Here is a 22570-nt window from a genome sequence, read left to right on the forward strand (position 1 = left end):
ATATCACCACCTTCCAGCCCATTCTCAACATTAAGTGATCTTTCTAATACACACTAGATTGTCACTGCTCTGCTTACAGTTGACAATTTCTAAACTCTTGAGCTCCATCTGGCACCTGTCCACCTCTCTAATTCATCTATTGCCCTTCCCCTCTTCAGAATCTCTCCTGTCATTTTGAAATTCCTCCACATCTTTGCATACACCATTCTATCCACCATGGATTTACCAGCCCACCACTTCCTTTGGCTACATCTTACTTGTCTGGTATGTTTCAGCCTTTGTTTGCTAGTTTCCTGACCCAACACCAGACAGTGTCCCCACTTTGCCCCCCAACTCTTGTACCTTCTATTTCTCCTGATAGTAGCAGGTAACACATGTTTATGATTTCCTTATCTGTATTTGTCAGAAGACTATGAGCTCCTTGAGCAGGCATGGCCTCTTGTTTATCATTGGGTCCCCACTAAATCTAGTACATTGCAAGGACTATAGTCTAATCCTAGCAATATGGGGGCTATTTTATTCTCATTTCCCATGCCTTTTGGAGGTAGATGCTGAGGATGACTTTGGGATGCAAGAAATTTATTAGGGATCCACACCTGTGAAAGAAAGGGGGAAAGCAGGATGGGCAGAAATCAACAGTGATCACGCTTGACAAAGCTTCAAACCTGGTTCTGCAGCCAGTATTGCCCATCTGAGTTGGATAAGGCTAAAACAACTAGGTCTTTTTATGACCTTTTCACTTAGTCCCCAGACGGGGGATGCCCTGGTAAGGGCATGGCCTTCAGCAAGGCATCATTCTGCAATGAGGCTGACCCTGAAGGAGCTGACAGCTAGAGGCTGTCTGCTGACAACACTCCCACAGCCGGGCAGCAGGTCCGACAGCAGGTCCTTCCTTGAAGGTCTATCTGAACAACCCATCGCTGTGTCTGCTATACTTCCCTTGCAAGGAATTGTGTGTCAGTAAGCATTCCATTGTCTCAATTACCTTTAGTAATCACTTTAGTGCTGCTTCCACCCCAGCCATTGCGTATGATTAGAACTGAGGATCATTTCTTGGTTATGGGACATTTCACAGTGGACTTTAGGAAGATGACCCCATGCCCTGTTTACTAACCATTAGCACTTGTTCCACGAAGTTTTAATATTTGGGCGATATTACTTTTAAAATTTTACAGTAGAAAAAAGTGCTGGATTTAAGGATAGAAAGGATCGAGAGGGCCAGGCACCAGCTTCCCTGCCTACTAATTGTGCACTTAGGCAAGTTACTTAATCTCTGGATTCCATTTTTGTATCTACAGAATTAGAATAATTACTCATAAGGTGGTCATGAATATTAACTCTTACTGGATGCCAAAAACGTTTTAAACTTCCATCCTCTGAGTAGCTTTTATTGTCAAATGAATCATGTAAATAAAATTTGAAACAAAGTCAATTACCTTCTCCATCTTATTTTCCCTTCCTTTTGAGAAGCAATTGGTAGCTCTCTCTTCTGTTAACTTATCTCAATTTGCTACTAATGTGGGTATTTAGTAAAACAATTTGAGTATTTGAGTAAAAGGGAAATTTAGAAGGATTCACGAGGAAAGTAATTGATTTATTTTTTCCAATTGCAGCCTGCAACATTCCAGAAGCTGATATGATTTTCCTCTGTGATGGCTCTGACATGGTATCTGATTCAGAGTTTGTTACCCTGACAACTTTCTTGTCAGACTTAATTGATAATTTCGACATTCAGTCTCAAAGAATGAAAATTGGGATGGCTCAATTTGGGGGCAACTACCAAGAAATTATTCAATTGGACAACTCTCTGGATAAAACCCAGTGGAAGACTAAGATTCAAGCTATCACCAAGAGCAATGGGCCTCCTCATATCAACTTTGCCCTTCACAAAGTGCGCTTTATGTTTGAGCCATCTGTCGGTGGGAGAAGAAATGCTGGTGTACCCCAAACTTTGGTTGTGATCACATCTGGGGATCCCCAGGAGAATGTGGCAAATGCTGTAAAAATCCTGAAAGACCTTGGAGTTTGTGTCCTGGTTTTGGGCATAGGACATGTTCAGAAGGCACAACTTCTGCCAATAACAGGCAATTCTGAAAAAATACTCAGCTTTCAAGACTTTAATAAATTAAAGAATGTGGAGGTGAAAAAAAGAATTGTCCGGGAAATCTGCCAGAGCTGTGGGAAAACCAGTAAGTGTTTTAAAGTGCTCTTTGTTTTTGTTTAATTGCATCGTCCCAGTTCTCCACTTCCCAAGGTGTCTATGGGCTCGCTCTAGCAGAACTTAGTTTTAGAATAGTGTGCAGTGAGATTAGACCTCTGCTCTGCTTCCGGGAAATTTGGCATCAGTCAGCCTCCCTCAAAGACAAGGAAAAGGGTGCAGAGACTGGAGGAGGCCCTGGGTTGTATCCTCTGGTCGGCCCTGTCCCTTTCCTGTAATCCAGTATTTATGCCCCTCTTAGCATCTGGGATTCAGTCTTCTATTTCTATCTTTCCACTTCAGGAAGCCCTAGAACAATGCCTTGCACCCAGTAGGAACTAAGTAGAATAAATACTTGCTGATGGGAAGTTTTACTATGTTAACTTTGTTAAAGTATCTTGGAAAGGATTCTATGTATGTGTGTGTGTCTCTATGAGTACTTGTGTGTCCTCTTCTTTTAATGATGGCACTCATGTAATCCTATCATAGTAAAGATTTGAAGTGTCCTTACAGATTACTTAATTTCCAGAGATCACAAGCACAAATGGCTGCAAAGGCCAGGTGGGTAATGTGAAAGAGTCAAGGGGGCAGGGAGTGAAGAAATGAATATCTTTTACATCCCATTTGGATGCTCAACTAGAGGCAGATTATGGTGGTGGAGAGAGCCTTGGGTCCAGAATCAGAAAGCCAGGGTTCTAACCCTGACTACTTGCAGCCACTTCCATGAATTGCTGTCTCCTCATGTGTAAAATGAGCAAGTGGACAAGGTCAGAGGTGATCAAATGGCAACTTGCATCTGAATTGTGTTTGTCTTGTCTAGTGTGGACAACTTATTAAATTAGTTGACAGCTTTTAAAAACTGGAGATTTTACATTAAAAACGTAGATTTCAGGCTTTCCTTTGAAAAAATCAGATGATCTGACAACACTGAGTCTCCTTTCCCACTTGGCTACTCTCAGTTGGAGCTGAACAGTGAACAGATGGGTCATTGCTCTCCATTCATTTTCTTCACTCTCTGCCCACTTCACTCCTTTACATTACATTACCCACCTGGCCTCTGAGTGTGTGACATCTGGAACAAATAATCCCTAAGGACAATTCAAATATTTAATGTTATGATTACATGAATCGTAATATGTCATCATTAAAGGAAGAAAATCTGCACAGGCACACACACACACACACACACACACACACACACACACACAGCCAGTCACTGAGAATGAGACTGAACCATGATTAGAACTTCAGATAGCTATTGGAACTTGTGTTAGAGGAAACACATGTGTTATATGTTGACTGAGCAGCCATTATCTTCCTTCTTGGACATTTTTTGGGTAGTAGAGACTCTCCCTCTCTGGGCCATGACCACTCTCCTTTTTCTGCCCTTCCTTGCTTCTATTTACTCATTAATCTGGTCTTGTTTCCCTTGGTCTGCAGATTGCTTTATGGACATAGTGGTTGGGTTCGACACATCCACTCACAGGCCTGGGCAGCTGTTGTTCCATGGCCACCCCCGGCTGGAATCATACCTCCCAGACATCTTAGAAGACATCACCTCCATCAGGGGGGTGAGCTGTGGGGCAGGAGCAGAGACACACGTGAATGTGGCCTTTAAGGTAAACAGTGACAAAGAATTCCCTGCCAAGTTCCAGATTTACCAAGAACCAGTATTTCACAGCCTTCTGCCAGTCACCGTCAATGGGCCAACTCATCTGAATGCACAGTTCTTGCAGCAGCTGTGGGACACATTTGAGGATAAATCTGCATCCCGCGGACAGGTATCCATGTCACATTCTATCTGCCATCTCTGCTTGCTCTCATGTTTCCCCCTCCTGATTATATATTTCATTTTCATGTCCTCCTATTCTCTGCTTTCTTCTTTCTCTAGGTGCTACTCATCTTTTCAGATGGTATCGGGGGTGAAAGCATCACAATGCTTGAAGATCAATCAGACAGGCTCAGAGAAGCAGGTACCTACTGAGTTGAAAATTTAAATGATGAAGTATGGAATGTGCTGAACAAATCTCTACCTTTTTAGGTGCTCCAGATCTTGAGATCTGTCTGGTCATTTGTAGCAGATGCCACGGTGTAGGTGCCTTGCCTGAACCCCTTTGACCAGCCTACACACTCACCTCCCAAATGCTGCAGATGTTGTGGCCAAGTGCTTACACCTGTGACCTTCCACAGACATGGACCCTTAACTGACCTGAACCATTACCTGATGCTCTGGGGGTGGGGGGGTTCACCACTTCCCACCTGGGAGTGAAGGGGGGCAATCATTGATACAAGGATGCAAAAGCCCAAGGTCAACTCTGATATAATTTATTTCCTCATGAATCAGGCCAAGGTGAAGACTCTACTGAGGCACATCCTTGCTTACAACTTCCCTTTCCCTTTCTGCATTCTCTCTTCCTCAGTAAACCACATACACACAAATTCCTCTCTCAAATTCAGCTTCTAGAGAACCTGACCTAAGATATTTCTTGTTACTTTTGATTTCCCATGTGGAAGATAGCAGCATGGAATTTGAAAAGCACTTCTCACTGTATATTCCCTGTCCATGTCATAGTTTCAGGCTGAGCTGGACGCTAAATGCAGAAGTTGAGAGTAATATCCAATGAGAGGAGGGAGGCTCCACAGATTGTCAGATGGGGTACATCGTTTGAGACTTCCTGGGTGTGGGCCCACACTGACATCTGGGATTCAGCTTCTGTGGGCAACCTCCCTAGAGGCCACAAAATGTCCTGCTTTATTGCCAGGTTGTATCACCCTCCCTTCTCAGATCCCTTCAACACCTTTGTACTGATCTTGGTATATTAAATTACTTAGTATGGCCCATGACACTTAGCAGGATCTGGCCCTGCTCCCCACTCCAGCTTTACCTCACCCCTCACACTCAGTGTTCCAGGCGTATAGGACCTTTTCCATTTTTCCTCCAATGTGCTTCACAACCCCACTCCCCCAGTCCTTGCATATACTCTTTTCTTTTGCCTAGAACTCTTCCCACTCTCAGCTTTTCTCCACCTCCTATCTCTGTTTTTTTCTTGACCAACTCTCATTCATTTTTTTAGGATCAGCTTAGACATCAGTTCTTTACAGAAACCTTCCACGACCTTCCAAAACTGAGTTAAGAGCTTCTCGTTTAGGCTCATAGCACCCTGATGTTTCTCTTAGAGTACTTGTCCCTTCTCAGAGCAACTGTCTTCCACCTGTCACCTCTTCCAGTAGACCAGACCTCTGTGGAGAGAAGGAGCATGCTATTCTGTTCATCTTGTATCCCTGATACAATAATTAGTATATTTGAGGCTCCTAAAAAGCAAGTATTTGTTTAATGAAAGGATGGATAGAGTGAATGAGCTAGTGAATGAGTTAATAAGTGAGTGAGTGAGTGAATAAATGAATAAGTGAACCCCCAGGTATGTCCAAGAGTTCAGCTGAGACTGAAATTACCCTGGGCTTTCCTCAGGCTCTCAGGGCCTAGGCTCCCAAGGATGTTTGGCAATGGAGATGACTTGAGAACAGTCATTAATTTACATTCAGTTAAATTCAGAAAAACTTGGAAGATGAACAAGAATAATGCCCTTTCTTAAAAATTGCTTTCAAATGCCTAAGAATTGCATCAAAATTGATGGTGAGATATTAAGCAGTTTTCTGTCAGTGTTTTTCTGTAGATTTGTAAATAGTTTCTCTTGCATACTTTTTCTTGGGAAATTTCACGCTACAGTCGGGGATCAATGAGCACCTAGTGTGTGTGTTGACAATGCAGGCAAACCGGCTATTGAGTTCTTCATACCTCAAGAGTGCTGCTTTCTGTTAGGTTTTTCCCCCCTTTCTGATTCTTTGAATAATGTTCACTGAGTTGCTTTTCTTCTTCTTCTTCTTTGTTGGGTGAGCAATTCCTTTGGTTTTATACCTGTCATTTTTACTGCATAGGACTTGATGCTCTGCTGGTCGTGTCGCTAAACACAACTGCGCATGACGAGTTTTCCAGCTTTGAATTTGGGAAAGGATTTGATTACAGGACTCACCTGACCATTGGAAATAGACACCTGGGCAAAATGCTATCACAGTATCTGGTGAGTTTTTGAACAAAAAGTCCAGTTATTCAAAAGGCAATAGGAGCAAAACTGGAATCTTGATGAATGTTCCCAAAGATGCCTTGATTGCCCTAAATTCAGTACATAGTCTTTAGTATGTAAAAATGTCTGAAAGACTAGAGCACCAATTTTTTTTTTTTTTTGCATGCCCTTTTATCCTTTTGTTATTTCACCAAACGAATGCATAGGGAACTAGAAAACCAACCAGTCCTTAATCAAATAAGAAACACCACAGAGAGTCCATGCTACAGAAATCCGAGGGAACAGGAGACTCAACTAGGAACCAACCAGTCTTGTGCAAACTTGGCCTGTGGCCATCTATGCGGTGGGCATCCTTCCTATAAATAGAGATCATTTCCTTGGAGAGGTATGTTGCCAATGCAGTTGTTGCTACCCTGGCACCCTTTCTAAACTCTTCAGTCAAAAAGCACTTCTTATTCTCGGTAACCCTTTGCCCAAGGGGAGAGCATAAGCTTGTAGGTGGCGGATTATGATTTTTGTGAATACAGTTTTTATGTAATTGAGTTCCTGATAATTGTTGCTCAGTAAGCCTGCTTTTTTTCAGGGAAACATTGCAGAGAGGACATGCTGCTGTGCACTTTGCAAGTGCCCAGGGACTCCAGGACCTCATGGGGCCCGAGGACTACAAGGCTTGAAGGTGCCATTCTGTTGAAACAATTCTACTTAATAGGCCTTGGTTTAGTGTGGGTGGAACCAAGACTGAGACTGAGTAGTTGAATTTACAGCCTTCATTAGATGCTGATGTAATTGCCTTGGGCATTTTGTGTGAGTTCTGTGGTGTAGGAGCCAGTTCAGAAGGGTTCACTTTTGATGCTGCTATTAAGACTAACTCCCTTTTCTCTGATATCTCCTTAGTGATATTGCTTTTTGATTTTTACAATTTATACTTTTTACTCACTTTAGACCGTTCGAAAGGTGGCCATTTGTATGCCTTCTTGGGAGACGTGTCTGTTCAGTTCTCTGCGCATTTTTAAATTGTGTTGTTTGATTTTTGTTGTTGTTGAGTTGTATGAATTTTTTACATATTTTGGATATTAGCTCCTTGTCAGACATACTGTTTGTAAACATCTTCTCCCATTTGGTTACAAGAACCATATGATTTGACTCATATGTAGGATAAAAAACAGAAAGCAACACATGCACAAACAAGTAAAAAGCTCATAAACACAGACAATAGTGTGGTGGTTACTGGAGGGGAAGGGGGGTAAGGGCAGGTAGAAGAGAGTAAAGGAGGTCAAATATATAATGATGGAAGGAGACTTGACTTTAGGTGGTGAACATACAGTGCAATATACAGATGATGCATTATAGAATTGTACACCTGAAACTTATATAATCTTATTAACCAGTGTCACCCCAATAAATTTAATAAATTTTTTAAAAGGTGGCAAGAGGTGTTAAAAATAATGGGGAAAGTTGTACTTCATCAGCAATAGAATGTGACTGAACTGCAAAAAGAGCATAGCATTGCAGATTAATAGCCCTTTAAAAACAAGTTATAAAAGATCATTTGCACAACAATAGCATAGATAAGTATATCATCATATTTTCATTCAATGGATTGCTCTAAAGTGTTGAAAATGAATGGGCTGCAGCTATTCACAACATGAATTTATTTTACAAACACAATAATGGCCAAAAAAACCAAAAAACAAAACACAGAAGAATAATATGGTATGACGCCATTTATAAAAAATTTGAAAACAGACAAAACTAACCTCTAGTGTGTAGGGATGAGTCAGTAGTGGAATATAAAAAAAGGCAAGGAAGTATTCTCATAAAGGTCAGGAGGGTCCTCCCTGGGGTGGGGGTGGAATGATTGGTGATTGGGATGGACTCTGCATCTGGGTACCATCCTTGTCCTCCTTCTTGGCCTGGGTGGTGGCTACACAGATATTTACTTTATAATAATTAAGTTCTACCTTGGTATTTTATCTACTTCTATGCACTTTTTCTAGTGGGTTCTAAAGATCACAATTAAAAGAGTCTGGTTTGTCCTATTTTAAGAGACCAAATACAATGCTTCTTCCCGAGTACAGCATTCTCCATGCTTGTGGAAGGGTAATTTATCTTGGACATTTTACTGTTATGGTATTTTGTTGAGCACAGTTCCGTCTGATTACTTTGCTCGTGTCACTTACACTCTAAGAGCACAGCTCCCGTGTATGCTGAGCAGACAGCCAGGCCCTGTGTTAGAGGAGGAAAGAAAACCTCAATTGAAATCCTTGCTACAAATTAGCCATGAGGCAGTTAAGCCACACGTGGCGGAGGGAGAGAGGGTCGCCGTTTACATACATGGAACCTCGTTCTTGGGAGAAGTGCTTATTTTTCCTTGAGCTCTCAAAGAAGCAGAAGAAAATAAAATCTGTTTGGAAGTGTTATTGATTTGCCTGCTAAAAGAGTTATGGTGGCCACCGCTGTCCTTGATGTAAATCTCTGAGTCACAGAACTGGCCCTGACACCCTGAGTTGCAGGTGGATTCCGAAGGTCAGTCTCCTGTAGGTATCAGGAGGGTCACCTTCTGCAGAGACCTTCAGTGATGAATGTCAGACTCTCTCCAAACTCACAGCCACACCTGCAAAAATGACCGAGTTGGAGGGAGGGACTTACCTAAAATGCCTAATGACCTCACAAGTTTGCATTGATGGAAGATGGCTAAAGTTTAATTTTCTTTCTTTCCTCCCAGGGTCCTCTAGGTCTGAAAGGCACCAGGGGACACAGGGGAGAGGACGGAGACCCTGTAAGTTTTTGTGACTCACCCCCCACCCCCCACATTTAATGATTTTATTTTTATAGAAAGCTTTATTTTCTCCTAGAAGAGGTGGTGGGGTTTTGTTTATATATATATTGTTTGCAGTTTTGGGGGGAAGTGGGTTGCTTTTCTTTACCTTTTTCCTTGTCTGAATCACAAGGCACTTGCTAAACCAATTTGAGGGCTGGGAAGGGAGCATGCTTACCTACGTGTTTTCTGGGATATTTTTATCAGTGGCAGGGAGCTAGGCACGCTCCTCTCTACCCCATGCAGCACTTAGTGCGTGGAAAGGGAAGCAGGCAAAGCACCCCCAAGGTGTGGAATCATAGTCACATGGCTCACAGAGGTTTTCGAATCTCAGTCTTTGTAGGGTCATTTTCATTTGGTTCATCAATCAGATCTTGAAAATGGATTCAGAGGAACTGAAACCACATGGTGGCTCCATCTGGGGTGGGAAAAGTTCAGGCAGCATCTAGTCTGCCTCTCCATCCCCTTAGAATCAAGGTCAGCTCCTCATTCTGGGCAGCGACAGCCTCTGGAGTCAGACAGTCCAGGGCTGGCCTAGATGTGAAACCTTAACAAGATACTTAACTTCCTGTTCTTCAGTCTCCCCATGTGTAAACATAAGCTCCTCTAAGACTAGCTTACAAAATGAACACTGTGCTCCAAGTCACCCACCCTGTACCTGCAGAGAGGCCTTGGAGCCCACCCAGTCAGCATAGAAGGATTTGAGTGTGAGGACTCGTGTCACGGCACTGCCTGGCTGTGAGCCCACGGCTGGCTGAGACTCCAGTCAATGGGAAGCTGGAATCTTTCAGCACTTCTCAGCAACCTGTGGCCGTGGGCCAGGCCTCCTACTTTACTGGGAGTAATCCTCAGAATAAAGAAAGCAAAGCAGGCGGAAGGAAAATCATTTCTCCTCTCACCTCCCAAGATGGAGTGAATTAAGGTCATTGCTAAAAAATTATTTATCCATACAGCAGACCTTTAAGCAGGTGCTCTACACCCAGATCTGAGCCAGGCACAAGGGACACAGTAGGGAAAGGGGTAACCGGGGGTTCCTGCCCACCAGGAACACAATACTGTTCCTCTCGAGATGCATTTCACTCTAGCATCTACCTGTATTGAAATATTTCCTGGGAGAAGCAGGATGGGTGGGAGATGCACAGGTCATTGACCTTGAGTGTTCTTCCTGTGTGGCTGGTTAGACTTTGGGGATCTTCGACCTGGTAGGCCTTCCCTTGAGCACTGGCTTAGAGTAGTGACACTTCCCATCAACTGCTTCTACTCGGCTCCAGTCCCCTGGCACTGATTTGCTTCTGTACCATGGGCCATGCTTACTTTTCCAGGGCAACGTGAAGGCCCTGGACAAGAGTTCAGGGCCAGCATGTCTTACCAGAGAGGTTGGAATATGGCTGGAAAGTGAGGCGACTTCTAAACCTGTGGCTGTGCCCTGTGATGAGGCAGTGAAGTGACTGAGCTCATCCTGCACCTTTGTGTGATCTTGGATCTGAAAAGAAGATTGACAGGAAAAATGTTTGAATAGAGGGGAAAAAGAGAGTTAAATGAATGAGCTGGTGTGAGGATTTGTTTGTCTAAAGCTCACAGTGCCCATGAGCTCTAGCTTCACTCTCAGAAAGTAAACTGCAGGCAGCTTCTGGCAAAAGAATCACTTTGGATATCTGTTTGGATACCTTCTTAGGGAACACGAGGAGAAACTGGATCCCCTGGAGATAAAGGGATTGCAGGATGTCCAGGGCAGTCTGGTCAAAAGGTAAGGCTCTGTTGGGAATGTTATTTTAAATTCTCCTCAACATCCTCGCCTTCTGCCCTGCATTCCTTCTCTTGTTTTCTGTCTTCCATCTCCTCTTCCTCTCTCCCTTTCTCCAATTGCATGTTAGTTGCCTCATCTGCAGATTACTTACATTAGTCATCTCAAGGAGTTTTGAGCATTAATTAAGTTATACCTATAACCTCTTTGTGGTTGTAGAGCTAAAAGTAACTAAAGAAATACACGATCACTGCCTTTAGGGAGGCAGCCCCTTCCTGCTGCAATAGTCTAGGATCCCACATTCTGACTTCAATATGTCACTGAGAGATGTTCACTCTTTTACAGGGAACCAGAGGACTTCCTGGGTCAAAGGTACTGTAGTTTCTTCTCAAACTGCATGTCCTCATGGGATGAGTTTCCCAATAACTGTTGGGCAGGGATCTCCTTTGCCTGACTGCTACCCCTTGTTGTGCCTCAGGGAGAAGAGGGAGAAGATGGGCTAGCCGGCCTCGATGGGGAAGAGGTAAGCCATTTTCCTTCAAGTTCCATAAAATTAGAATGAGGTTGATATGTTTTTTAAATGGGAATTTTGTTTTCCTTGTCTTTTAGGGCCTTTGTGGATTTCCTGGAAAAAAAGGGGCAAAAGGTTATGCAGGATCTCAGGTAACACTTTTCAGTACATCAGAGCAGGAGAACTTGGTAACAGAGACAGTCTTAATTGCTGTGTCAGTGGTTATTAGGGATAAAATTGACAGCTGACTTAACTGCGTAATGAAGGCCCATTACCATTGAATAGGTGCTGCATTTGGTTCGAAACAAGTGGGTAACTATGTAATTTTCAAGAATTTCCAGCTAGAAATTTCAAGGCGTGAAAGGATCCTCTATGGGCATGTTTTCCAGAGGTCTGAAAATGAGTGCTTTTGCCTGTCAGCAGCTTTCATGTTCTCTTCATTGCATCAGGAAAAAATTAAAAAAGCAAGAGACAACATTATTTTGGTGGTCTTGGTATAGCAAATCACAGTGAAACATTTATTTTTAAATTTTAAATTCATTTCAAAAATTAATAATTTTTTAAATTTTGAATTCATTTTATGAATTAATATGTGCTTCCTGGTTTCAAGCAGCTCTGCTTTTATGTTCTGATACATTTATTTATCAATTGCTTTTGAAGGCCTGAGGTGTGCCAGGCACTGTGTTACATACCAAAGAATCAGAAATGAACCACACTGTCTTTTGTCCTCAAGGATTCTACAGTGCAGTTTGGGAGACAGACATATTAATAGCTAATGGCAACACAGAATGTGATTGGGGCCCAGCTAAGGGTCCTAACTCAGCAGGGTGGGGAAGGAGTTCAGGAAATCTCCCTGGAGGAAATGGTCCCTGGGTTGAAGATGAATAGGAAGTAGCAAGACATGGAGGAAAGGCATTCCAGACGGAGGGAACAGCATGAACAAAGACATGGAGGGTTGGGACACTGCAGTTATTCTGCCTGGTGTGAGTATTAGAGTGGAAATAGAGAGAGGTCATGTTCAAGAGGTGGTGGGAAGAGATCGGGAAAGCACATACAGAGGAGATGGGCTTTTAACCATTAGGGAATAGGGAGCCTTTGAAAGACTTGAAGCAGGGGGATCACAATTGATTTGCATGTTAGAGATATTACTTGGCAGTCGCGTGGAGGATATGTTGGAGATGACACAGGTGCAAGGCAAAGATGAGAGGTGAATCTGTAACAATCAAGGTGAGAAGTGATGAAACCTTCAAGTAAAGCAATGGCAGGAGAACAGAAACAGAACATATTAATGGCATGGCAGAGCCCAGACTGGAGTGAGCACCTAGGGTACAAAATTTAGGGAAGCCTCAGTGTGCACAGAGTGAGTGCTTCCCTAAATTTTGCATGGCAGGTGACTTGCTTATTTCATCCTAGTCCTGGCTCCAGGACATAAGATCTCCAGATCTAGGTGACTAGAAGACAAGGAAGTTAGTCAGTCCAAATGCCTGTAAGGATCATGGCTTGGACAAGTTGAGTTGGGAAAAATTAAGTTTGAGTTAAGAATGGAACATCTTAATGGAACAATTTAATTATAGATGCCAGAAGTTGCTAGACTGGCTGGGGTGTCCAATACAGTACCCAGTAGCAATATGTAACTATTCAAATTAATTAAAGTGATAATTTCTGCTATTTGGTTGCACTACCACATTTCTTGTGCTCAGTAGCCACATATGGCTAGCGGGTACCATATTGGACAGCGCAGATCTAGAATATTTTCATCTCTACCAAAAGTTCTATTGGACAGCACTATGCTAGACTATGAGGGTGTTTCCCACTGCTCAGCCTCACTAAAGGTAATACTAACCTTAGGCTTAGAATTAGACTTAGTTCTGCTTGAGGAGTTGGAGGGAACCTGGCTGGGGCAAAGGAACATGGATCATTTTATATGATTGATTTCCTCCCCTCAAAACACACACAACACTTGACATTTTAATATTATTATGAAACCCTCCTACAAGCTAACTCAGAAACTCATTTTATTCTTTCAGGGCAGCCCAGGTGCCAGAGGCCCCCCTGGAGAATATGGGGAGAAAGGCTTCCCAGGGGATCCTGTAAGTTACTAGGACCCAGATGGCTCTGAATTTCTTGTTCCACAGTTCTTATTTCCTTTCCCTTGTGTCTCCTGCTAACCTGCAGGCAAAGGCTTGTCTTGGGAGTGGGGGAGATAAGTTGACTGAGGTTTATTTGATTGGGAAAGATCTGTCTGCTTCTGATTTGGGCTGATTACATACAAAATTCAGAACTGGGAACTTAAGTTCCGTTTTATTCATCCTTGTGGTCTATTGAGACTTTTAAGTTCTTTTGGAGGAGAAATTTCCCTTCTATCTTGCAGATTACCTAGATGTGGACTTGATTACAGGGGAATCTGTTGCACAGTTCAGGAAGCGGCATAAGCATGTTTGGACTAGTGCATCAATGAAGTTGTCAACACAGAGAAAGGAAATTCTTCATAGCTTCAGCATGCACTCTAATAAGTCATCATTCATCACCATGCCCCTTTCAAACTTGGGAAATTATTACTCTCATTTTTTCCAAAAATCTATGAGTTTCAAATATGGAGGATTTTTCTCACACCCTTCATCACTTAATCCAAGTTATCTTAGTACTTGAACAATGTACTATTTTGCAAAAAAGAAAAAGATGATTTTTTAAAAAAAAATTCTGAAATGCTTTTTATTTCTTCCTCTAGGGTAACCCAGGACAAGACAGTAACATCAAAGGGCAAAAGGGCTCCAGAGGAGAACAAGGAAGACAAGTAACTGGATCTGTTTTGCATGAGTTGATTAATTCAAGCTTAGGCTTTCATAAAGTCTAAATTAATTATTTAGTAAAACATGTAATCCATCTGTAATTGATAAACTCCCTTAAGTTCACATGGAAAAGAGCCTTATGTCTGTAGTAGGTTATACTACTATGGGCAAAATTACTACGTTTCTGGCAGGTGATATATGGGCAAACTGGTAATAGCAATGCACGCTGCTATACCATTTTCTTCTTGAATGGATACATACCCAATAGTGTTAATATGCAGAGTCTAGTATCATGCTTTTGTTCTGCTGTTTTAATAGTGCTTGTGGTTTTGATGCTGATGCCTTTATAATTTATTTAGAATCATTTGCTTTATGATCTTGGGGAACTGTTGTATTTCTAGGGTAGAGCCGGACAGAAAGGGACACAAGGCAGTCCTAATTCCATAGGACGTGGGGTGAGTATTTTTATGGACATTTATTTCCCCTCCTTACCCTCTGATGATACCACAGAGGCATTCCGAATACTTGTTGCTGCAGAGTCAGTTGATCCAGGGCTAATACACTGGCACTACTGACATTTTGGGCCAGATAATTTGCTATGAGAGGCTATCCTGTGCGTTAGAGACTATTTTGCATCATCCCTGGCCTCTACCCACTAGATGCCAATAGCACCTTCTCCCCCAGTTGTGACATCCAAAAATGTCTGCAGATATTGCCAGATGTTGGTGGTGGATGGTGGGGAGTTAGGTGGGAGCAAAGTTGCTCCTGTTTGAGAATCACTGGGACACAATTTGCTTGCCCCTTTCTCCCTCCCGGAAGCCTTTGAATGTCTTTGAGGAGAGTCAATGACTTAACGTGAAAGCCCTCCTCCAGTAGCTTAGCATCTCTGAGCTCATATAAGAATATTATGAACTGGGTAAATGCTCTTCATATATGGCCGGGGGGGGGGGAGAGAGAAGAAACACAGATACCTTTATCCCGAATGAACCCAAACACTGGTGATTGATGGCAACCTCAAGATCTTAGTGTAACTTTATAGCAGCTCATGGGATATCAAGACTAAAAAATGATTCTAGGTTTTCCCTTCTTTTTAAGGAATAACCAAGAAATCACTTTTCTCTTTATGGACTACTACAATTAGAGATGATATTGCTAAAGTGTGAGAAACCACTTTATCAGGCGCTCAGCATGGAGATCATAAGCAAAGAATATTGTACAATGTCCTGCATCTGGCCCTGAATTTTGTTCAAGAGGGAACAGAAAATACTTGGCTTTCTTTTTTATTACAATCTTGTAATCTCATCACTTAGAAGGCTGGGACTGATTGCCTTTCTCTCTGGGACAGTTAGTAGATTAATGTGTTTTAACTTCCTCTTGCCCTTGTTTATCTTGAATCATAGTTCTTAAGGGAAAGGATCTATGGTAGGATGGCTTAGGCTTCCCAGGGCTTCTGGTAAAATTCTTTGGGACTTTGCCCTTTTTTCTACACAAGGGAATAAAAATCAGAAGCAAGAGAGCAGCAAGATGCTCTAAATGCTATAAATTTTAAAGCTAAATATGTATTCTTGTTGGTTTAATAAAAAATACTTTTAGTTTGAAGTAACTTTATAACTGTCGCTATCAACCAGGCAGGGGATTACTTTTGGAAGCACCAGCCAATTACTCTAAATCAGTGATTTTAATTCAGTGTGCTGCAAGTTTTAAAATATGTAATACCTGACTACTTAGTCAGGGACTGACCTCTTTTCCTTTAGATTGTCAAATTAAAAAAATGACAGCAGCCAACACAACAGCCCTCCTGTGTGAATGTCCTGTCTTGAACCATAAATATATAGGTGATGTAATAGAGTTGTGTCTTATTTGTCACATTGCATAATAAGGCTGCCTCTGATTGGTTAATTCTTGGCACCAGAAATCCTTATGTACAAGTATAGGCACCTGATTTTTTTAAAAAGTCACTTCAGAGCAAAAGAGGTAGGTAATTACTATTATTATTTTTTTTGGTAAAGCAATCAAGATTTAGGTTGGCAAAAAATAGAATCTATTTTTGGTGTGCTACAGAATTTTAGTAATTAGTTTATGTGTGCCATGAGATGAAAAAGGTTGAAAGTTGCTACTCCGAGTCACTCCAAGGACCAGAGTCTCTCAGCCTCCCTCCCCTATCTTCATTCACTTCCCCGCCATCTCCTCCTTTGTAATCTCTTTTCTCCTGAATTAAATCAGGCGATGTGAAAAGAAAAGACCAAGCTTTTCCACCCTCTCCCCCACCTTTTCAGTGAAGGTCAGAATTCTCTACGAGGGTCAGAGAATCTTAAGTGGATGATAAACTCTAAACACACACACACCCCCCTAAGACTTTGCCTCCTACTGACACAATTTCAACTTATGTAAATTGCTGCACTGGCTGTTGCAAAAAAAAAAAGATTAATGTACTGAGAACCAGAGCATTTAAAATCACATTCCAGGTTCCACTATCTTTTGCCTGCCACACACATAAAATACTTACGATAATAATAGTATGTATTTATACTTCTCTAGCATCTATTTTATGCCAGATGCTAATCAAATTACTTTCAAGTATTAACTCATTTAATCCTCATAATAAACATGTGAGGTAGATACTATTATTGTATCTAGTTTACAGATGAGAAAAATCAGGGAACCTTGGGCAGTTTAACCAGGATCAAGGTAGATAGTAAGTGGTAGACGGAGGTTAGAACCCAGACTATTGCACTCTGGAGTTGGGGCTCCTAACCACCCTGACTAAAGTTTATTATGCAGATGCTCTATGCCACACAGACTTTAAAGGGGAGAGTTAAGCTCAAGACTGCCTGACTTCTAAGGACATGAATGAATGAATGAATGAATGAATGAATGAATGAATGAATGAACGAATGAATGGAATTTTTAAAAGTATTGTTTTGTATCTGAAGCAATCATAGCTGTTTATCACAACACAATGTAAGTTGGTGGTTGAGATGTTCCAGGGCTCCAAGAGGCAGAGCTGGGAGGTGGGGAGGTGAGGGCACGGACATTGTTGCTGTCTAGGGAAAAAGAAGTTAGCATCTGGGGCCTGAGTCACCTTCCAGCTTGGCTGCCCTATGGAAAGGAGCGGGTGTGGCAAAGACAGCCACTAGGCGGTGAGCCTGAGCTGGCAAGGTGCAGCCGCTTCTGGATAGATGCCGACTGATTTCAGCTTCAGAGATCAGCCTGGCTTTTCTCAGATGAACCTGGAAGTGCCATTTGGACCACAACATGGTTGAACGGACCTCATCAATCATTTTCTCCTTGTAGAATTCCATGGAAACAACCCCCGTGGGCCCATATGAAGCACTGCATCTAACACATTTTTACTCTCCCACTAGACACACTCAGGGGCCCAGGACAGAGACGGGTTGTGGCACAGGCTGTTCTCACACAGGAAGCCTCTGATGAGCAGAGAGGGCTTTGTGGGACTTGCTGGAGAGGAAAGGTCAAAGACAGGTTCTTCAAGATAGGTTGACTCCCCAAACAGCCTCCTAGGTAATTGTCAGAGGCTGTCAGACTGGAGCTGGCTCTATAATGACATTTAGATCGGTTTATAATCAATCCCCCAAATGTTAATCAGTAATTAAGTGCCTAGTGTGAAAACTCGTCTTTGGAAAGTGCCTCAAGGAAGCCATTATTTTGAGCTGCTTGTTACTTACACGTCTATCAGAGAATAAGGCAGGCTGATTTGCCTCTAAGGAACCTCCATCCAGACACCCAGACGCTAACACTTTGCCTTTTCTTCCAGGGAAGAGAAGGCCACAGGGGGCAGCCTGGCGCCCCAGTGAGTACCTGCTGCGTCCTGTCCAGGGTGGTAGATGAGGCCAAGGAGATTCTCACAGACGAGTGCACTGGGGATGAGTGAGCATTTGACAAGGATGTTGTAGGAAGTGCTGAGCATTGGACATGATCCCCATTGACTGGGAAGGGAGAGGGGATCAGCTCAGATGCCAGGAACAGGATGGGCCTGACCTAAGGCAAAGCCTTGTCACAGCACTTCATAGAAAAGAGGACCTGTGCTGTGCACCTCAATGCTTTTCACGTGCACTGGGAATGGACTGCAGTAGAGTGAAATTCTTTATTAGAATTAGAAACAACCTTGCTGTGCTGTAGTACCAGGAACTATAAGGGGAAGACCCATGTGGAAACTGTGCGGAGAAAACCTTCACACTGAAAACTCTCTCTCTTCAGGGGGTTCCGGGAAATCCTGGACCTACAGGTATACAGGGAGCTGAAGGATTACAAGGCCCACAGGTGTGTTGGAATATTTCATAAATATTGATAAATAATGCTGGGTGGTTCTGATGGGAAGATGGCAGGTCATTCTGTATAAAAATAAGTGAGAAATTTGGAATCTAGCCCCACCCTCCCCCGCAGTACTTGTCTCTGGAGTTCTACATTTCCCATTGCGGTGGGGGAGTTTTGCTCCATCTAGCCTGCTCCTACATTAGCAGCTCACCTATAAAGGCATGTTCTGTGCTCACTTGGTATTATGTCTACATGCAAGTAACAGTGAATTAGTAAGACCTTAATATTTTATTAGTAATCAGTATCAGGATCAACAAATTGTTTTTCCTTAATTGAGGTCCTGCAGTCAGACTCCCATGAAAGAAAGTTAGGAATTGGAAGCTGTTATTCAACTCACCTAAAGCTAACTCTGTAGGGGTTACCTTGCATCTGGAACATCACTGATAGAGCTTTACATGAGACATTTGTATTTTTTCTTAGTCACATCATTAGTGATACTGGCATCATGGTAAGGACACGTCTGTCTCTCTTCCACGTAAGAAAGATGCTAGGGTCATTGCTAGAGAATGCCTTTGTAACATGTAGGTATTTAGTCACCTTATGAGTCCACTTTCAGCCTGAACTTACCTAGAAGGACCTATGTAGATGTGTCCATTCTAAGACCTTCCTAAGAGTTCATTTTTCTTCTCGAAAGTTCCATATTATTAATACTAAACTGGAATATGGAATTCTCTTGAGTAGTTCTGGGATCCCTGAACCAAGCCACCAGGTAGCAGATCCTCTAGATTAAATAACCATGGGACCAACCTAGATCCACCCCCAGGCTTTGTGAGGAGAGGGCTGACATTGCCTCAGCCACGCCCACGTCCTCTGATACATAAGCAGTGAACCAAGGGAGCCCAGTGGCTCCAACCACCATTTGCATGGGGCAGCCAGTGCATTCTACAGCTGGTCTATGAGAGTGAAAAACACTACCAGCACCTCGACTTTTCCTCTGATAGACCACATGAGAACCATGCATTTGATGCTAATTATGGCAGAAAATGTGCCTCTGATGGGGTCTGCTGCTAAAATATCTTTTCATGATAACTTAAAACAACTTTGCTTTCTATTTTACACATTGAAAGCACTTTGACCCAAGGAACCTGCTCCATGAAAGGAGCCACCTGACCATTGCTTGTGTCTTACTTCCTTCTTCCATGTGTTTTATTTCTCTTTTTGGTCTCTTTTTCATTTCTCCCTCTCAGAGAAGGATGAAGGTTTTATACCCAAGCTGGGAATCCCTCACTAAGCTCTGTACTCCTGAGGATGGGCCTCCCCTCAGTTCCTTTCTAAGTAATGCTTAATCTCCTAGTTTTGGCTTTTCAAAGGGTTAGACTGTTGCTTTTCCATGCTTTAACATGGAGGTGTTTCAAAAGCACACTTGAAGAAAGTAACTTCTCATTGACTTCATTGCACTATTTTTCTTTTGTTACCACAAAGGGATTAAATGGAATTCCTGGCAGGAATGGAGAGAAGGGAAGCGAGGGGCCTAAAGGACCTCAGGTAAGTGACTCAGAAACGTTAGTCAGTTGTCTCCAATCTTTATTTCTCTTGCTTCGGAAACATCTTCATATATAGTTTATTTTATGTTATCTACATAGGGAGTATTTCACTTTTGAATTAACTTGGGACAAATTTAGGACAAATTTTTAGCACGGCTCAGAATCCTTGTACATAGCTTAAGCACCCCTCTTTCTCCTTCCCTGGGATTTCACACAGAAAGTGCAGACCCATTGTATCAGCCTGTAGACAGCATTTGGAAGAGTACACATCTTGCTGACTCATGCACGTTTCCAAACCTGATAGGTTATTCTGGTTTTTCTAAAGTTTAAAAATTATCTGGGCCATGCATTCATTTCTCCATTGACTGTAGATATTTGAAATTGCCTCTACAAAGGCTCCTTACTACGACAATTTATTTAATTTCCAAATTCAGCTTTGAATTCACCCTCTGAATCTACTTGGTTCCTGAGTTTCAGACAGTGAGTAATGAGAGTTTGGATGGTGAGAGATTCATATGAAAATTGTTCTGAATCTATTCAATTCTTCAGCTCAGCCGGTGAGAATTCAGAAGGCTAGGGATACCAGTGTTTGCTCAGTTATCTTCCTGGCACGCTTGTCAAAGACCCCTTTGCTCATTTTCAGATTGGGAAACTGAAACACATTCAGCACACCGTTTTGTATGTGTGCACAGTGCAGCGCACAGACGTGCGGATGGCAGCACAGTATCCGTTCAACAAAATCAGTGCGTTGCAACACATTCAGAAACAATGTGTGTCGAGTCAAAGGCCCCGTGTGGACAGTGGTGTCCTTGCAGATGAAGACTAGTGGTCTTCAAACCAGGACTGTAGCCTGAGTCATCTGGTTTCAGCCCAGATGTCTCTCTCCCCTGGGTGGCTGGGTTCCTTGTTAAGAAATCAAGGAGCTGTTGGAGATGACATGTAGAAAAGCTGAACTCATCTAATGGGTTTTCTAAGAATCGCTGCAATGCTGCATTTCCATTTCCCATTTTCTTTCAGGGCTCTCCTGGGCCACTGGGAGCTGAAGGGAGTATTGGAAGACCTGGACCTTTGGGGAAAAAAGTATGTGTTATTTCTTATTGATTTCAAATACTGAGAGGAAAATCATCTCCATTCTTTTCTTGATTTTCATGTTAATTCCTCATGTGTTTGAATCCAGGCACCATAAACCACCCACCAGCTTTTTGCTAATAGATGGATGGGATTCTATCTATCTATCTATCTATCTATCTATCTATCTATCTATCTATCTATCTATCTATCTATCTATCTATCTATCTATCATCTATCTATCATCTATCTATCTATCTATCTATCTATCTATCTATCTATCTATCTATATCTATCATCTATCTATCTATCTATCTATCTATCTATCTATCTATCTATCTATCTATCTATCATCTATCTATCTATCTATCTATCTATCTATATCTATCTATCTATCATCTATCTATATCTATCTATCATCTATCTATCATCTATCTATCTATCTATCTATCTATCTATCTATCTATCTATCATCTATCTATCTATCTATCTATCATCTATCTATCTATCTATCATCTATCTATCTATCTATCATCTATCTATCTATCTATCTATCTATCTATCTATCTATCTATCTATCTATCATCTATCATCTATCTATCTATCATCTATCTATATCTATCATCTATCTATCTATCTATCTATCTATCTATCTATCTATCTATCATCTATCTATCTATCATCTATCTATATCTATCATCTATCTATCTATCTATCTATCATCTATCTATCTATCTATCTATCTATCTATCTATCTATCTATCTATCATCTATCTATCTATCATCTATCATCTATCTATCCATCTGTCTGTCTTTCTACCCACCTACCTACCTACCTATTTATTTATTACTGACTTTGTTGGGGTGATATTGGTTAATAAATTATACAAGTTTCAAGTGTACAATTCTGTAATACATCATCTGTATATTGCATTGTGTGCTCACCAGAGTTTAGTCTCCTTCCATCACAATATATTTGATCCCTTTACCCTTCTTCTCCTCTGGCAACAAACAAACAAGCAAACAAAACAAACAAAAATACCCATCGACACAGACGACAGTGTGGTGCTACACACTCTTCCCCCCATTGGAAGGTAACTGCTCACCTCTCCATGGAACTGCCCCACTTCCCTGTGAGAGACGCAGTGATTTCACTCATCATAAACAGCTCTGAAAAATGTGGTGGCAGAGTTGGGCCAAGAGTGGGGGACGGGGAGGGTGAGTGTCAGAACTTAAATCTTGTGCATGTTGTTGTCTAACTCAGCCTACCTTCTCGGAGGTGGCTCTGTTGGAAATTGTCAGAGAGCAAACTATTGGCCTATTTAGAGTCTCACCACCCGCTGCTTAAAGCCTTTCCACAGCTCCCTCCCCCAGGGCCAGCCCCTGGGCCCGGAACCAGTGCTGTCACACCAGAGGCCTAGCTTAGACGGGCTCATGCTTGGTTTAACGCTGTGCTGCCAACATCTTGGTCTTACTATTTGAGCAGGAGGCCTGTGCTTTCATTTTATATTGAGCCCCACACATTACGTGGCCAGTCTTAAC

At 42.1% G+C, this 22570-nt stretch overlaps 1 protein-coding gene across 1 annotated transcript in view; it reads left to right on the forward strand.

The window, feature by feature from the left end:
* COL6A5 (collagen type VI alpha 5 chain) overlaps positions 1-22570 on the forward strand; it is an 82659-nt gene that overhangs the window by 16127 nt on the left and 43962 nt on the right. Inside the window, exons 7-23 of the mRNA XM_016224313.2 lie at positions 1614-2189; positions 3638-3978; positions 4089-4170; positions 6134-6276; positions 6863-6955; positions 9005-9058; positions 10773-10844; positions 11187-11213; positions 11320-11364; positions 11451-11504; positions 13380-13442; positions 14081-14146; positions 14543-14596; positions 17917-17952; positions 18360-18422; positions 19899-19961; positions 20978-21040. Of these exons, the coding sequence (XP_016079799.2) occupies positions 1614-2189; positions 3638-3978; positions 4089-4170; positions 6134-6276; positions 6863-6955; positions 9005-9058; positions 10773-10844; positions 11187-11213; positions 11320-11364; positions 11451-11504; positions 13380-13442; positions 14081-14146; positions 14543-14596; positions 17917-17952; positions 18360-18422; positions 19899-19961; positions 20978-21040 (1895 nt within the window). The remainder of the gene's footprint in view (positions 1-1613; positions 2190-3637; positions 3979-4088; positions 4171-6133; positions 6277-6862; positions 6956-9004; positions 9059-10772; positions 10845-11186; positions 11214-11319; positions 11365-11450; positions 11505-13379; positions 13443-14080; positions 14147-14542; positions 14597-17916; positions 17953-18359; positions 18423-19898; positions 19962-20977; positions 21041-22570) is intronic.

The sequence above is a fragment of the Miniopterus natalensis genome, chromosome 15 (assembly GCF_054644295.1).
Source record: "Miniopterus natalensis isolate mMinNat1 chromosome 15, mMinNat1.hap1, whole genome shotgun sequence".
Classification (NCBI taxonomy): domain Eukaryota; kingdom Metazoa; phylum Chordata; class Mammalia; order Chiroptera; family Miniopteridae; genus Miniopterus; species Miniopterus natalensis.